At 38.6% G+C, this 18,948-nt stretch overlaps 1 protein-coding gene across 1 annotated transcript; it reads left to right on the top strand.

Annotated features, from left to right (window-relative positions):
- The first annotated feature begins 7,622 nt into the window (after positions 1-7,622).
- On the top strand, positions 7,623-13,899 carry LOC125240370 (ets DNA-binding protein pokkuri). The gene is made up of 4 exons (XM_048148277.1): positions 7,623-7,771; positions 11,471-11,588; positions 12,320-12,474; positions 13,337-13,899. Exons 1-4 carry the CDS (start codon positions 7,769-7,771, stop codon positions 13,403-13,405), a joined length of 345 nt encoding a protein of 114 aa, XP_048004234.1. The 5' UTR covers positions 7,623-7,768; the 3' UTR covers positions 13,406-13,899.
- Positions 13,900-18,948: the final 5,049 nt, after the last annotated feature.

Below are 18,948 nucleotides of genomic sequence, written 5' to 3'. Positions count from 1 at the left end.
TGAATAATAGAAAAATCGTCCTCCCAAGGGAGTTATGAAATTTCTATTACTGTACCACTGTACTTAACTTTTTTACATCTATTTTACATATTTTTTACATTGCGAGTGTGATGAAAAACTCGGGGAGTTACGAATATTGCAAACTCGAGTCTAAATCGCTCCGGCAAGCCGTCGCGATTTAACTTACTCTCGTTAGTAATGTTCTACTTCCTCCCCTTGTTGCACAATGTACTATTAATGTGACTAGACTTAGGGCCTACCTACATGGAGGCTATATACATGGAGTTGTCGGCTCGTAAGCTGTGCTCGTATGCTGTGAGTTACATTATACACAGCAGAATTTTGGGATTACATTAAGCTAATTAAACTCGCAAGCGAGATCTTGTATTGTATATACCATTTAAATAAGCCATGCATTTAAAAGGATTATTTGAAAAAGCCATGTGTAAAAGGTTAACAAGCTATTTCGAAAAGAAAAATATATTGAAACCAAATCAGTTTGGTTTTAGGAAAGGTCAATCAACAGAATTGGCTTGCTTTCACTTCATCAAGCATATATCAGAAGCCATAAACGATAAATTACCAATAACATCGGTTTTTCTTGACTTAAGTAAAGCCTTTGATACGGTTAATCACACTATTCTATTGAGAAAACTTGAAACATATGGAGTTAGAGGTTTTGTGCTTACTTGGCTAAAAAGCTACTTAGCAGACAGAAAACAGTGTACAGAAATTCAAAGATTCGTCAGTCAGGGGAAAAGTATTGAGAAACAAAGGTTCCGGTCTGAATTTCGTGAAAATAGATGGGGAGTTCCTCAGGGCAGTAATTTGGGCCCGTTGTTGTTTCTGATCTATGTTAATGATCTTCCCCAAGCTACAACACAAAAGTGCATATTATTTGCGGACGATACTACACTAATGATTAAGGGGGAGAACGCTTTAACATATGAAGCTGAAATAAATAAAGCCTTGGCTGATATCAGTACATGGACCAGCAATAATAATTTAAATATCAACCTGACAAAAACTGTATACAGGGTGTCCCAAGACCATGGGACATGAAGGGAAAGTACCTAAAATATCACAGATAGGATATATTGCTGAAAGAAGACTTTATTTTATTTTTAAAACTTGGTAAAACTGCATTCAAAAAAAAATTTTTTTTTTTTTTAATGTATGGACAAATTTTAAGGCTAAGGAGTCTGCCATGTAAAATGTTAAAATTCATGGTCTTCCTTTTATCTCCGACACTATGTTATTTAGAGAAAGATAATCTTTATGATGAAGCCTATCGATCGGTATGACAAAATTACAGGATGTTTTTTTTTTCTCGTGTAGCGGGTTTGATTCCCGGTTTAACCATGTAATTATTTAAAAATCTATGAATGGAGTTTTACTTAGTTTTAAAAATAAAATAAAGTCTTCTTGTAGCAAAATACCCTATCTACGATATTTAAGGTACTTTCCGTTCATGTCCCATAGTCTTGGGACACCCTGTATACACAATTTCATTCTTATCAAACTGATCCTGGCCAACTTGACATCAAATATAATGACATCGTAATAGAAAAATTGGATAATGTGAAATTTTTAGGATTAAATATTGACAAAAACTTAAACTGGAAACGACACGTCGAAGTAGTTTGTTCCAAACTTGACGGATTCGTATTTGCTCTAAGGAAAATTAGGAATACGGTATCTATAGAGGCTGCAACAACTGCCTACCATGGATATGTAGCGTCTGTACTTAATTATGGCCTATTACTGTGGGGTAATTCAGTCGACATTGAGAAAGCGTTCGTTCGGCAGAAAAAATGCATTCGTGCGATAGCCAATGCCTGGATCATGGACACCTGTAAGCCACTGTTTGAAAAATTTAATATTTTGCCTTTACCTTGTATGTATATAAGAAAAGCGTGTCTATTTGTAAAAAAACATCCAGAACTTTTTAGAAAGAGGTGTGATGTATTGCCAGGAAATCAGAGAGCGCAATATAAAGACTTATTATATCAGCCTCCCTCACATTCCACTATATACCACAGGAATGCATATAACATGTGTATAGTTTTATTTAACAGCCTTCCTGATGAACTCAAAAAAATTGATTGTAAACAATTTAATAATAAAATTACCAAATGGCTGTCCGAAAATTGCTTTTATAGTGTAAGGGAATTTTTGGAACATAAATTATTAAACAAGTAGTATATTTCACATTGTGTACGTTTCGTGACATTTAACTTTTATAATTCTTAATTATTAATTCATGACTTCCATTTTGCATATTTTTTAATTTTAACGACTAGTATTAATAACGTTTTGACAGTTGCATTTTTTTTTATAAGTGGATGCCTTTTTATTATGTAAAAAACCCACCAACCATATTATCTTGTTTTAATTTAAGTTTGGTATTATTGTTGTAAAATTTTAATATTGTAATATTGTCAATTATTTGCATGTCGTGTTTTCGACTGAATACTGATACTTTAAAAACCTTCTATCATCCTGTACCATACGTATTCTGGCAAATAAAGAAATTCTATTCTATTCTATTCTATTCTATTCTATTCTAAGCCTTTAAAAGCTGATTTAGAGCTTGATTGTCTTAGCTTAACTATCAGCTTCTGCTGAGACCTATAAGCTTTTTGACCAGACGGACCTCGTGACCCTGGCCTCTTAGCCGGTGGTCTTGTTTTTGAATGCAAGTGGTTTATTTGTGTGATGAGCAACTATTTGTTCCAAGAGTCATGGATGATTTTCTGAGTAGGTACCAGTGGCGTGGCGTGAAAATTTTCGTTGATAAAGCCGGAGAGGTTTTCAGGATCTGTTTTGTATGAACTTCTACAGATACTGGAGAATTTAAGGGAACCCGTAGGGAATCGAGTTGTATCGACGCCCCGCCACTGGTAGGTACGCACAACACAAACCTTCTTGAGCTTACTTTGGGACCCATGCAGTCAATCTAATAATCTCCTATTTAGTAATTTATAAATTATTTATTTATTTCGGGCAAAACCAACAAAACGAAAAGCATGATGCATTCAAGGGATACAGCGCGTGTGTCCGGGAAACGCCGTATGAACGAATTGTACAATAAAGAGGACGTCCGCGTCCGTCGGAGAAAGCGGGAGGACGGTTCGTATTCGTACTAAATACAACACCAAACGGCTATATATTATTATATTAGGTATAGACATGTTAACTCCATATACCTAGAGTATATACAGATAAAGTGTAAGAAAAACCGGCCAAGAGCATGTCGGGCCACGCCGTTCCGTAGTCTCTCGTATTTTTTTCAAAAACTGTTCAACCTATCAAGGTCAAAAGAATTTTCCTAGAAAGTCTTTATAAAGTTCTACTTTTGTGATTTTTTCATATTTTTTAAAGTTATGGTTCAAAATATAGAGGGGAGGGAGACACTTTTTTTTGCTTTTGGAGCAAATATTTATATCAAAATAGTACATTACGATACAAGTGCGTAAAAAAGGAAGTTCGAAACGAGTGGCGATAAATTAAAACACGACCGAAGGGAGTGTTTTAAATCGACACGAGTTACGAATTTCCTTTTTGCATGTGTATCGTACGACGTTTTTCAGTACAGATGACCCTCCGAAGTTTCGACCTGGCATATAATGAACCACTTCTCGCACTAGTGCGTAAAAAAAAACACCATCTGTACTGAAAAAATATTTCCGTAAACCCCTATTCATTTTTAAATACCTATCCAACAATATATGGGGGTTGAAATTTAAAAAAACACTCCCTACTTGACAATAATATTAAGGGTTCCCAGTTAACTACGGAACCCTAAAAAACGTACCTCAGGAGTCGAGTGGAACCATAAAAAAAATGTACGATCGACTAAATGGAGCTACACATTTGGCTGATTCTCGGACACACAATTTTAACACCTATCTAGTTAAGAATATGGGTAGGTATAATGTATAATATCCATCATGCTGAAATAAGTCAAAAATAATTCAAGATGGATTTTTACTACCTTTGACGACGAATAGTACGAAATTGGATCCCTGAATTAAAATAGTATTTATTTTTTCGATTTTGAGATTCTTGAGTAGTTAGGTACCTGCCGTTGTCTAGCCAACACAAATTCAAAATTGCCAGAAACAATTGTGAATGATCCATCAGATCGAATTTGATTTTTTTTTGCATATTATTAGACATAGGTAAGGTCACTAAGATGCATTAGGGCAATTCCGAATGACAAAAATGCTCGGGTAATTCCGAAAGGGGAATCTTAATATGATTGAAATAATGGTGATTTTTATGCGACTTTCGAAATTAGATGACTTTCGGAATTATCCTAATGCACCTTACTTACTTTAAATTCATTGAAAACCAGCGGTTTACTTTACACCATTGTTTACAGATTTTACAGTAACGAAACGAAATCAGGCTCGACTTAAAAAAAAAAAATTCAACAGCTCCTTACATCTTTCATCCAAGTGGAATTGTTGTTTTTTTTTAAGGAATAATAAAACTCCACTTTACGGACGACTGGCCACTAATAGAAACAGCTAATATCAACTCACAGATAAATGATAATACCAAAACCCAAAACTAAAGCCGGAACCGAAAAAATGCCCCATGATAGGTCTGTGCCCATACGTGACATCACAACTGACAAAATCACGTTTCCTTTTTTACAAAAAGGCGGCCTCAGACTAGCGGAAGCTGGACAATGTACCGGACATCGTGTGTAAACATCTTAATATCGTGGATTTATAACACAAATATCACCGTGTGTGCTCTATACCTGCCTTTTTGGTGTGTTCATATTACAAATATTAAGTATAATGTTTGATTCAATCAATTCAAATTTTGCTGATATGTGTTGCCATGCCTGCTCCATTTTTTTAATTGCCATGTTTTTGCGGGTTCAACTTTCATTCGTCAAACTCTACGAGCTATAAGTAGAGCATAATTAAGGCACGCCACAGACAGTCTTAAAAATTCAATCTTAAATAGTACATTACGATACAAGTGCGTAAAAAAGGAAGTTCGAATCGAGTGGCGATAAATTAAAACACGACCGAAGGGAGTGTTTTAAATCGACACGAGTTACGAATTTCCTTTTTGCACGTGTATCGTACGACGTTTTTCAGTACAGATGAGCCTCCGAAGTTTCGACCTGGCATATACACGGTGTTTCCGGTATCACTCAAAACCTCAGACACCCCAACTGATTTTTATTTTTTTAAACTCATCTAGAGTATTCATCTTTTAATCTGATTGTTACTTTTTTTTTAATTGAATTTTTAATTTTCTGTACAGCTCTACTTGACTTTTAGCTCTACACTCAATAAAATAATTGCTAACTACCATCATACACCATAAGACTATTTATTTGTGTACGTTACTGCAACGACATAAGGTTTACCAATAGACAGCTAAGATGTCACTGTAAAACACTTTAAAGCTTTGTCACAGTAAACTTCAAATTGGACAGGTAATCGCAGTAAGCAAATAAACTCAATATTCAAAATGACAAGGTTGTAATTAGGTACGAGTTCAATTTGTTATGACTTATGATAAACATTAAGATTAAACTGACAAACAACGTCAAACTAGTAGCGGAAAAAATAATCGTCCAAGTAACCGGCCAGTATTAATACCCCTAAATACTGAAAAAAGGTAAACAACCTCTAGCAATGCGATATACACAATGTTGTATTACGAGTACAATAGAATGGGCACGTAAAAAATAACTAATAATACTAATTTAAATAAAAATATTACCCCCATCAAGATATAGCTCAATCGATTCTACTCTCGATTCTGAACAATGTGTTTTCAGGTTTTTAGTGTTAAGTGAAACACGGTGTAATGAACCACTTCTCGAACTAGTGCGTAAAAAACCGACCAAATGTACTGAAAAAAAAATTGTATGCAACCTGTCAGTTCAAGCCTTGGTTCAAACTGACAGAATTTTTAGATTATAAATCTTCTAATTTTTTTATAGTACATTACATCAGAGGCCGGGAAAATGAGGATAATCCGTTTTCACGCCGAGGCATGTATAGTGCTTTTCTCAAACATACAATGAAATAAAAAAAAAATGCTCTAAAGGACAATATTTTACAAAAAAAAAGTTACTTTGCAGGCCTACGCCTAAAAAATAATATGAAATCCCTTTACAGTCCTCTCGAGTTGTTGCGTCCAAAAAGCGATACTTCCCAGCCCATTTTAAGGAACGTAAAGACAATATTTCATTGCATGTTTGAGAAAAGATTATGATTCCCAAGTTCTAGCTTTTTTTCTTAATATTTCGCATTTTCAGTGACGAAGTCGAGCGCTCGAAATTCAATAATTGTATCTCCCTGCATTGGCGCATTACATATACTTTACTATCGCCACCTTAAATAGGAGGAAGCAATAAAAAACAACATTCATAAAAACAAAACAGTGATTCATTGATCGGCTAAGCTTATAAAGAAACAAAACGCAGGATGAGGCAAAGGATGTAACTTTAACAGCCAGGATCACACTGCTTTCTTTACAAACCTCTTCCGCTTACAATAAAACGGACCAAAGACATCTATTATATTATGCCATTATTTTTTTAAACGGCGTCCGCCCGTCTCGGGAAGTCAAATTTGGTGTTTTGTCGCACTTCCGGTCCGCGGTATTGTAGGGTGCTTCCGGTTGGACTTCAATGGTGGATTGTTACATGGATTTAGGTATTTTGACCGACTTTTGTAGAGAATAATGAGCCATTCGGGACAGGATGAAGGTTTTAGCATATTGGAGGCACTTCCTAAATATTTATCTAAATGCAATCATTTATATTACGATAATTGGACCCTGTAGAAAATTTCTATCACTTTGATGCATCATTTTGACTGTCTAGAGAGCTAGACTAGACTGTGGAATGGAATATCTCTATGAACCTATATCTGAATTATACTTATGCATTTAGTCAAATTAAATTATAAAAAAACTCATTCAAATTTTTAATAACGGACGTTAAATTTCTAATTTTCCAAATTACCGCGTAAAAGAAGTCAATTTCGTAATTTCCGTGTCACCCGCCATTTTAAAAATACATTTGCGCGGGAAACCGAAATAACGCAGGAAACAACGTCCTTAATTATTTTCGCCGGAGAAACACAACACACATTGCGAATTGTATACAATTAAAATTAATCCCTATAAATTTACACGTTAAGACTCAACCTGTAAATAATTTTAAACGCAAATACGTCGTTTTCGAAAACGAAATGATCCGGAAACGATTAGTTTTAGAGCCGCACGCTGACAGGCAGGATGTAAGAATTCATTATCCTCTTCTTAAAAACAATTTTGCATCTCCCTCGCACTTGGTACTAATCTGTATAGAGTGAAAGAGCTGGAGCATCCCGCATCCGGCAGACGCTCGCAAATCCTTAACCCATACAATAAGGCCATATTTAACTACACCATAGTAAGTTATTGTATACATTAATCCCTAGAGTTAAGGTTTATTTTCAAATGTGTGGAGTGTAAACTTATACCGTTATAGAATTAGAATCGACTAGACTTTGGCTCCCATTGAATTTTGTGTTTGAATGATCGTAGCGTAGAACGAAATATCAAATCATTCGAGTCTTGAATGAGCCCGGGTGCGGACGCGTCGTCATTTTGAGAAAATATCGTTCGTAAATAGTTTCATTCAGTTTGATATATTGTTGAATGGTTTACACAACTGTGTTGTACTGGAATTATTGGTGAAGTGTGTGTTGAAAGGATTTTCTCGTGTCATTTTATTTGAATGGTGAGTTAGCTGAATTTGTTTTAATTTAACATATTTTATAGCCAAATTTTTTTTCGCCATTGGTCCCATAATAAAAGTATTTTATGTTGTTATAAATAAATTTCAGGACTGACCATTGAACTTGGCGCCCATGTTTTTCGATGAAGTGAACAACCAAGGCATATATAATATTATCATGTTATTGAACTTGGCTCTCATTTCACATTTATATTTTTGATGGACTCTCATTATTGTTGTTAAAATTGGGCGTTTAACATAACACCGGCAAAAACTAGGCACTTTACATCTGCAACTCTGGCTATTTAAGCTTTAGGCTCGCCGCACACAGTCTTAAAATTCATAATCTTAAAAAAGACTTGTATGCAATCTGTCAGATCAATCTGAAAATTAAAAAAAAACTTTCAGTACGAATTGAGAACCTCCTCCTTTTTTTGAAGTCGGTTAAAAAAAATCGACTTGTATGCAATCTGTCAGATCAATCTGAAAATTCATAATCTTAAAAAACAAGAGTGTCTGTGGACAGACGAAATTGTATGGAACTACGTGCACTCTATCTGATTTTTGTAAGATTATGATTTTTGAGATTATGATTTAAAGGATATAGGCGTATGTATGTATATATATGAATTTTAACTGTCCGTTGCCAGCCTGACTTTAGAAAGTCACTAAAGTATACTTCCAATTGTATTTTACACACGTAACAAGAACGAGGGAACAAATGTTTCCCGCTTACCTACACTTCTATTGTCTCTGGCCGGATGTAGAAAGCGCGGGAAACTAAGATGGCGGGAAAATGCGACAAAGGCTGAGCCATATTGAGAATGTCCAACACTTCATTACTTACATACTTATTAGGATAAATGAACTTACATGTCTGTCCCTATGTAGGCATAGATCTTTAAAACTATTACTTATAAACTGAAATAGATACCATACACTAAAGAAAAAGCGATCAAGCCCACTGGTGACGAAGCCGGGAATCGAACCCGGGTCTCCAGCTAACGCGGCTGACGTGATAAACCGCTACACCACCTCGACCGCCGCTCGGGCGGTGTGGTATCTATTTCAGTTTATAATTTACTAGCGTTTTGCCCGCGGCTTCGCTCGCGTTAGAAAGAGACAAAAAGTAGCCTATGTCACTCTCCATCCCTTCAACTATCTCCGCTTAAAAAATCACGTCAATTCGTCACTCCGTTTGGCCGTGAAAGACGAACAAACAAATAGACACACACACACACTTTCCCATTTATAATATTATTATAGATATATAGTGGTGTTACTACTTAAAAAAAACAATAATTATTTGTTATACAAGGGGGCAAAGTTGTATTTTAACGCCGAGTGTGGAATTTGAAAAACGAGCAAGTGAAAGGATTCTATAGTTGAACCACGAGCGAAGCGAGTGGTTCGAGAATAGAATCCTGAACTTGCGAGTTTTTTAACACACGAGAAGTAATAGTTATTTGTTATACAAGGGGGCAAAGTTGTATTTTAACGCCGAGTGTGGAATTGAAAAACGAGCAAGTGAAAGGATTCTATAGTTGAACCACGAGCGAAGCGAGTGGTTCGAGAATAGAATCCTGAACTTGCGAGTTTTTTAACACACGAGAAGTAAAATAGATTTGCACCCGTGTGTAACACAAAACTTTTCCCCTCACTATAGCGAGGAAACTACAACGCAAAAAATGCGTTTATCACTGCTTCCAGTAGTTCCACAGGTGGTAAATCATCTTTATTACTAGATTCACCTACTTTTATCAATTTTAAAGCAATTAATTTGACTTTATTCAAGGTCAAATTACTTTACCCACTAGTGGATAAAATGCGTTTTTACCCGCTGGGATTAAAGGACAAAACAGGTGTTTCCGAGCTAGTGAGGGGAAAAATACATTTGCACCCGAGTGTAACGCAAAACTTTTCCCCTCACTATAGCGAGGAAACTACAACGCAAAAAATGCGTAAATTTAGCACTGCTTCCAGTAGTTCCACAGGTGGTAAATCATCTTTATTACTAGATTAACCTACTTTTATCAATTTTAAAGCAGTTATTTTGACTTTATTCAAGGTCAAATTACTTTACCCACTAGTGGATAAAGTGCGTTTTTACCCGCTGGTATTAAAGGACAAAACACGTGTTTCCGAACTAGTGAGGGGAAAATCAAATTATTTAACCGCTTGACCGCCAAGAACGTTTAAAACGATCGATACTGCAGCCAAATACATTTTTTATTGCTGCTTTTTTTCTAGTGACGGATACGGCTTGACATACTATACTTGATTATATTCATGACTAACTCAGCCGCCGAAGGACCTGCCCTTAAACAGCGCCATCCGCAACTTAACGACGTTTACATAATGAATGCGGCCATATTTAATAAACAATACTCGGTAAAAACGTCTCGTCAAACGGAAGTCGCCGGACAGCATGACGCGGATATCCGGAGTCTGACGTTAAACGTCAAACTTTGGGTAAGGGTGTTAGCGCCCCTGGCAGGCAATTATGGTCGCGCGATAAATGATAAAACATCTGGCCGTCCCTATCGCACTTACTAATAGTGCCATAGGGACGGCCTGATATTTTATCGTCTATCGCGCGACCATGCTACCCGTGCTGGTTTTTGTGGTAAACGGTAAAATGGCGGATGCGAGGGATGGAAACGATCTATTAAGCATTAAAAAGTTAATAGATTTATGTACAATTAGTTCAAACAGTTTTTCAAATATGAATTTTGAGGTTTTTTCGCGATTCAGCAGTTTGCGCACGATTCCACGTTCTGAAACACTCGCGAGGTTTCAATATTGAAATCTTTCGCTTGCTCGGGTATTAATATTGGTACGTGCGGTTAAACAACCATTTTGCCCCCTTTAACAAATAACTATTCTTCGTACGAAACAAGTAGTCAGCAACTCGCGCGAACGTTCCATTCCACATTGAAATAGTTAAATTGGAAGGAAGCGCCACAAAAATCGGGAAGTGACACAACGGACCGGATCCGGAAGCCGACAGCGCTGTGTGATGTAATTACAGCGGAGGTATTATACCACTGGTGGCCGGTATGTGTGCCGGCCTTGCCTACCAAGTACAATAGCTATTTATTCAATACATACATGGATTTCGGTACTTATTCGAATAAATAAATAAATATTTAATTAGTTATGCTCACGTGTCGATATTAATGTTAAGTATGTATTATTATTTGGCATCAAATATGTTTGCAATATTTTGCAACTTTTTCATTAGTAGCTTGTGTCACAAGGGAACAAAATGACATTAAGTAATTATGTACAGTCTTTTACGACACGAAGGACGCTTTAATAAAGGTATGTGAGGATGAACCCAAGGTGAAATGATTTTGCTACCATGTGACACACTTTTTAATTAAAACTTTAAAAAAAAAAGTTAAAAATAATGTCCCAAAACAGCAAAAAGAGCCACCTTGATCCCTTCTAGCAAGTAAGAAAAGTACCATTTTGCTCCCTCTTAGCAGGGAAGAAAAGGCTTTTTTCCGAAATGGTGATGTCATAAACCTATGCTGGATGTTGGCCTGTTGGCGCTAATTAAAAAAAAACCCTTGTCAGTTGCCAGCTTCATTAGAAATGACCTGACGAAGAATTAAAAATCGCATGATTTGATCCGTACATACTACGTACTGTTAAAATTGTTGGAAATTTGTTTAAATATGGAAATGTATGTTCCAGAGCTGCGCACCGACCGCCATCATGCCGACGCACGCGCGCTGCGACCGCGTCCCCCCCGCCGACGGCACCCCCTGGGCCGCCCTCGACCTCACCCTGCAAGACGACGACCTGCCTATCGGTGCGTACCTTACTGTTCCACTCTGTGTCCACAGAACTGCAGGCTACAGTCTAGTCTAGCTACAAGAGCGCTGCGACTGAACCTGATGGCACCCAGGGGCGTCCTAGCATACAAGACGACCTGCCTATCGGTGCGTACCTTACTGTTCCACTCTGTGCTCCACAGACCTGCAGGCTACAGTCTAATCTAGTTACAAGGGCGCTGCGACTGAACCTGATGGCACCTAGGGGCGTTTAGACTTCACCATACAAGGCGACCTGCCTATCGGTGCGTACCTTACTGTTCCACTCTCCAGGCAACAGTCTAGTCTAATAGCTACAGCATAGAGGAATAAGTAACAAAAGAGTTGTAACTCCATACATCAGTAAATACAAGTTATTTGTAGTGACATCTAGCGTCATCCACGCGTCAATCTCACGCCAACTAGCGTAAATTATCAATACTGCTACTTGTCAATAGATGTCGCGACGAACAGAAAGTCTGCAGAAGATGCAAAGAAAATTCTCAACAATTTTTAGCTAATTTTACAATAGTATTAATCAGTACTCTGTTTTCAATTCCTTCTACACATCTTACTCAAAAATATGCCCCATAGCACCTTAGTCCGGTGTAATAAGAGCGTAATACCATATTTTTGAGTCGATTTCTTCGATACTTATTTTTGCACTTGACTGTAATATAACTCTTCTAAAATTCAGCCAAAAGCTTATTCCTATCCATTGTGTCCGCAGATCCCCGCCGCTGGAACCGCCAGCAGGTCGGGTCGTGGGTGTCGCGGCGCGGCGGCCGCGCCGAGCGCTTCCCCATGAACGGCAAGGCGCTGTGTCTCATGTCGCGGGACATGTTCCTCGCCAGGGTGCCCGGAAAGGGCCACGAGCTATACCAGGTAACCTCCCAGATGTTTACTATTGGTTACCGTGACAACAAGGCGCTGTGCCTCATGTCGCGGGACATGTTCCTCGCCAGGGTGCCCGGGAAGGGCCACGAGCTATACCAGGTAACCTCCCAGATGTTTACTATTGGTTACCGTGACAACAAGGCGCTGTGTCTCATGTCGCGGGACATGTTCCTCGCCAGGGTGCCCGGGAAGGGCCACGAGCTATACCAGGTAACCTCCCAGATGTTTACTATTGGTTACCGTGACAACAAGGCGCTGTGCCTCATGTCGCGGGACATGCTCCTCGCCAGGGAGCCCGGGAAGGGCCACGAGCTGTACCAGGTAACTTGCCTGATCTTTACTACTGACACCTGCTGTGCCAGGCAACCTCCCTGATGTTAACCATGACGATAAGGCGCTGTGCCTCATGTCCCGGGACGTGTTCCTCGCCAGGGTGCCCGGGAAAGACCGTGACCTGTACCAGGTAACCTCCCTGATGTCTACTATTGACTCCAGCTGTGTCAGGTAAAGTTCAAATTCAAAATATTTTTTACTGGCTTTTGCCAGCGGCTTCGCTCGCGTTGAATTCGAAAATTGCGGAATATTCCATATAAACTAACTTCCACCTCCCCATTTTAGAGAAGTGGGGGATTAGAAAGAGAGAAAACATAAGCCTACGTCACTCGCCATCCCTTCAATTATCTCCACTTAAAAATCACATCAATTCGTCGCTCTGCTTTGCCTTGAAAGACGGACAAACAAACGGACACACACACTCTCCCATTTATAATATTAGTATGGACAAAGCCGCTTAATAATCGTGAAATATTTCCTGTTCTATATATTTACCTTGTATGTTTTTCCGTCTCAGGACTTCAGAAGAAGGCTGGTGAAGGCTCTGGCGCTTCAGGACCTGCTTGAGAAGATGGTGCCCAAGTGAACAACTTCTAGTGAAGTCGAGGAACACATTTATTACGGTTTAAGAAAACCCTTTGTCAGAAAATAACAGTAAAATAATGTCACTAAGAAAGAAAATAGTAGATTGCGCCACACGGGAGCAAAATGACATTAACTATTCAATAAATAAAATTGATGGATTTGATTTAGTTTAATGTGGTAGTATTTCGTGTCGGCGTGGTGAAAAATGTTGTGTTTCAATTGGCGGCAAAGTTTGTCTTCGTGCCTTGAAACCCTCGCAACGCTCAAGATTCCACTTTGCTCTCTCGTAACAGGGAAGGAGAATCTCCTTTCCAAATGGTTGATGTGAAAATAATTTTACTAAAAAGTTCTGATATTAGATAATAAGTAAAAGTGTTAGATAAGTTAGTAAAACTTAAGTTCTTCCAACTTGACAGCTGACACAGATGTAGTGCGAAAAGATTTGCCTCCGTATTGTTACGGAGACGTACGAACGTGTCATGCTATTTCAGTCAGTCTCAGCATAGATTAAATAGGTATAAGATGATCATATTACCATCCCATACATTAAAATGCGACCGCCTAAGAACGCGCATACACTTCACCACACATAGCTGGCGCCACAAAAAATGCCTTGTTGCCATCGATTATTTGTAGATTGGCGTTAAGTGTCACTTTCAAGCCATAAATTTACAAGTATGATCGAAAGCTACAAGACATTTTTTTGTGGCGCCATATGTGTGGTGTAAAAAAAAAATCGTTGTCAATAGAAATTGTCAACAATGTAAACAAACCATTATATAAAATATCAATATTTTAGCATAATTTAATTATTTTAAAGGTTGAGGATCATAATTCGAGATGAATTGATTAAATAACACATGGATTTAGCCAGTATCTGATGAGTTAGAATGGAAATTAAAGACATTTTGACTACAAGGTTTGTTTACATTGTTCACAAGTTCTATTGACGGCGACTTTAGTGTATGCGCGTTTTTAGGCGGTCGTATTTTAATTTATGGGATGGTATGATCTTCTTATATTTAATCTATGGTCTCAGTATAAGATGCTGGCATTGTTTGAACTAGCACGACAAATACGAACGTTTCCGGAAAAATACAAAAGAAACCCATTTGGCACTACATCTGTATTGTCAAACATCATAGCACTAAAGCCTGACCAGAATTATATGACTACTGTCAGGAGAGCGCTGTTATTCTGATGTATGCGGTGACAGTATAGTATAGTATGAAAAAAATAGTTTTATTCAAATTCCGCAAGTAGTCATTATATTTCTGGTCAACCGTATCATACAACTCTACTTGAGTTGTTATTTGTGGGGTATTTTACATTTTCCAATTTGTATAACTCTGATTCTCACTTAGTACTAAAATAATGTTATATTTGTGCCGTTCCCGAGCAAAAGCTACCACTTGTCACTTGCTTTAAGGGCAAGGACAATGTTTTACTTGAAAACGTCACATTTTTCGAAAAATAAGGGTGATTTTTGTAACTAGACTAGCTGATGTTTTGTAACTATGTGCATCACACGAATAGTTCACACCTTATCATAAAGGAATAAGTATGAGAAGAGTTGAAACTCCATACACCAGTAAATGCAAGTTATTTGTAGTGACATCTAGCGTCATCTACGCGTCAATCATGCATCAAATAGCGAAAATTATCAGTACTACTACTTGTCAATAGATGTCGCGACGAACGAAGAGTCTAATGCTCACCAATTTTTAGCTAATATTACAATAGTATTAATCAGTATTATTTTCAATTACTTCTGCTTGTAATATAAGTTGTAAACTGTTTTAACCCTTCAATGCATAGTGATGTATATATGCATCATGTATTTTTCTCTATTATAATAATAATAATAATAATAATAATAATAAATCATTTATTTAAGACCAACGTGGATCATAGTGTTAGTAACATAAATAATCTTAGTCTAGTGTTAGTTTATACAGAAACTTAATAGCTAGGTTATCTATTCCTGCGTGCGTGCAACAAGCAGCAGGCATTCAAATATAGGCAGTCAAACCTATTCGCTAACATATTCAGAATACTGTTGGAGCTAGCCCGGACTCTTCGCACAAGCGATGTCGCTCGCTTGCGCATGGTGGTGTAGAAGCAGTCTACCCGCGCCTCCGCGAACATCCCCGATGCACTGCAGAATCTGGGCAGCCCCATCAGTACTCTGAAAGCGTTGTTGTATTGAACACGCAGAGCACTGTACCGTTTATGAGTATAATCAGCCCACAGGTTGCTTGTGTAGAAGGTTGTACAATAAGCCCTAAACAGGGTGATCTTAACATCTTTTGTGCAATGAGCGAACCTGCGAGCTATCATATTGGCTCTGACGGACAACGCTCTGCGTTCGCGTTCAATATCAACGTCGTCCTTAAGGTCAGAGGTTACCATGTGTCCCAGGTACTTAAATTGTTCTACGATTCGTAGCGGACAGGTATTCAGTCTGACGCATGGAAACTTGGGTGTAGGTTTACCTTTGACCCTAAAAATAACGCATTCGCTTTTGTTAACATTATACACCAACCCATGGCTAGAAGCGTATTTCTCACATATAGAAATGAGCCTAGCCAGTCCACACGCCGAGGCACTCAGCAACACCATATCGTCGGCGTAGCTCAGATTATTTACGCAAACTCCATCGATATGGCAACCGATACGGGTGTTACTGAGCTCCTCGATCAGCGCGTTGATGTATAAGTTGAACAACCTCGGAGATGTTAAACCGCCCTGACGAACACCACATTCCAGACCGTATGGCTGTGAAAATGAGTCCGACCATTTGACGACATTAACTTGGTTGTGGTACCAGAATTTAAAAATTCCACATATGTCAGGTGGCAAGTTAATGTCATCTAGTTTCTTCCACAAGACATTATAATGCACCAGGTCGAATGCCTTGGAAAGGTCTAAGAAACATGCATAAACAGCTGTTCGCCGATCTGTGTAGTACCTGACGGTCTGTTTCAGTGCCAATATAGCGGATTCAGTTGAAAGGCCTGGTTTAAATCCAAATTGATTATCATGAATATTCAGACATCTGTCAAGTTGGAAATTGAGCAGACCGTCAAGTACCTTAGCTATTATGGTGGCAAGCGAAATAGGCCTATAGTTACATTTATCGCTCACATCACCTGTTTTGTTTTTTACGATAGGAACCACTACCGTTTTCATCATGTCAGCCGGCAAGTAAGTGTGTCCTATGCACAGCGAGTAAAACATTGCGAGAACTCTACTCACGTGCGGGCCGGCATGATGCAGGTGTTCCACACTGAGACTGTCGTGGCCGGGCGACTTTCCTTTAGAAATAGAACCTAACGCCATATTTACATCCTTCGCTGTGATCTGAGCGGTCGCCTCCCGTCCACGAGTCCCCGAGTCGGTCATACAAGTCATTTGTGATGGGCCCAAAGGTGACTTAACTGTAAAGTGTTTCCTAAATACTTCAGCTATGGACCCACTTTCGCTCACCCCATCAACACTCACCGGCAGGCCAGGCTTACCGTTCAATCTGTTGGTGGATTTCCAAAAACTACGGAAATCGCGTTTAGAATGGTGTTCCGCAATAATATTCATCTTTATTTGCTCCTGGTGTTTTTGACACCATTTTAAGCGCGACTTGAAAACTTTTCGACTTTCTACCATATCATCGTAAATACGCCCCGACTTAGGTTCTCCGCACCATCTCCACAAATTAAACTTACACCTAGCCTCTCTGTGAGCCGCACTAACATATTTATTCCAACCTATTACACGTTTTTTATTTTGAATTAACTTCATATCATAAGAAATACTTGCAGCATCACTCATGGCGGTTACAATTTCTGTATAAAACTTGTCAATTATTGGTAAATGACTCGGGTTGTTACACAAATGGCCAGAACAATCCCGGAGTAATTCTGGAAAATCTATCTTTTTTAAATTATCATGACATCGATTGCTATACAATTTTATTTGTTCCGAGTTTCTTTCTCCCCATATCACTTTGTTTATTACTAAGTTTTTATGACAATTTATTTTAGGTTTAACATAATTAAAATTACACTCTATAAATAATGGAAAATGGTCGGACCACATGACATCGAGTTGAACGTAAACATTAGTAATAGAAGGCACGGCAGATCTAGTGGTTACACAGTGGTCTAACCACCTCTTCGATCCGTGCGCTTCACTTATAAACGTATAAGTCCCAGACCCCCGACCCAGGACTTCGACGTCCGCACAGACCCACTCTTGATCATCACAAAAACTTGCCAGTTCGTTGTAAAAGCGCTCACCTGGGTGTGCATTATAGTCTCCAAATATGTACACAGATTCGGCGTCACTATTATTAACAATAGCACTTACCAGAGCGAGACAGTCTGTAAATTCAGTCAAATTGTCCGGTTTGTCCGTTGGCATATAAACATTCAGTACCAGGAATGACCTTTGCCCGATCGACACACTAATACCACACACTCGCGGATTACCACATTGCACTATGGATACATTATGAAATACCGCTTTATTCCAAAGTAGCGCGACGCCTCCGTATGGCCGGCCCTGCAGCATACCGGCCGTCGCATCAATCGCCGATGTTCCAGTATAGCCGAAATTAATATCGATACTTCCTAGGAATGAGATATTGTCTGGCATAAGCCATAACTCTTGAAGTGCAATTATGTCCGAAGATTGACATAATTTTTGTACGCTATCGATTGACCGTTTAACTCCCTTACAGTTAAATGTAACTAATTTATTTTATATAAAGATTTATCTCCCATTTAATTGTTCATTTGCGCCGTCGGGGATCGTGCTGACAGTCCCCTCGAATTTTCTCTGTTTAAAATTTACAAATCTTCTAAAAATAATGCCTTGTGGCCATAGCGACTCATCCAAGAACAGGTCTAATTTACTTCTAGGTACCCAAAATTTATACGCGTTGTGATCCTTTCCTTTTCTAATCAAAAGTTTTTCGAGAGTAATTCGTTCTGTAGTCTTATCGTAAATATAATCCGCTATATTTTGCTCTGTTGTTTCCGGGTGTACCTTTGTTATGAATATTGGTAACTTCGTATCTGCGGCCTTGAACTTTCCTCCACTAGCGCTAATAGCACAGCCTGTTTTGCCTAAATACCTATAATTTGAATTAGGTTTCGATGCCTTGCCGGCTACTTGCCATTCACCTCCCTTCTTTAAAATGTCGGAAAAAGATTGTCGATCTGTTAATCTATTATCATTTTTGCACTCAGAGCTATTTGTTATGCCGGGTGTATGCGTTATCAACACCTGTTCGCGCGCTTGCGTATCAATAGGACCGCTCTCGCTGCCAGCCGGCACAGGCGGTGACGTCATCGTGTCCGCGGTAACTACCTGCGCGACAACCGTATTATTTTTCTGGCGGGCCGGCGTTTTTGTATGTTTTGGAGAGTTTAGATGTGATTTTGAGTTTGATAATATTTGTTTCTCAGTTCTCGCTTCGTCAGATTTCCCAGTTATCGATTTGTAACCAGTATTGTCTAATTTACAAGACGACTGTTGTAACGG

This window comes from Leguminivora glycinivorella, chromosome 27 (genome assembly GCF_023078275.1).
Source record: "Leguminivora glycinivorella isolate SPB_JAAS2020 chromosome 27, LegGlyc_1.1, whole genome shotgun sequence".
Lineage (NCBI taxonomy): Eukaryota > Metazoa > Arthropoda > Insecta > Lepidoptera > Tortricidae > Leguminivora > Leguminivora glycinivorella.
The sequence above is the reverse complement of the archived record's forward strand: the minus strand, read 5'-3'. Positions and strand labels throughout refer to the sequence as shown.

Excerpts from the sequence above, each read along its gene's own strand:
- LOC125240370 (XM_048148277.1), top strand. Across the intron at positions 11,589-12,319 it reads AGACGACGACCTGCCTATCG|ATCCCCGCCGCTGGAACCGC; the intron begins GTGCGTACCTTA and ends TTGTGTCCGCAG. Across the intron at positions 12,475-13,336 it reads AGGGCCACGAGCTATACCAG|GACTTCAGAAGAAGGCTGGT; the intron begins GTAACCTCCCAG and ends TTTCCGTCTCAG.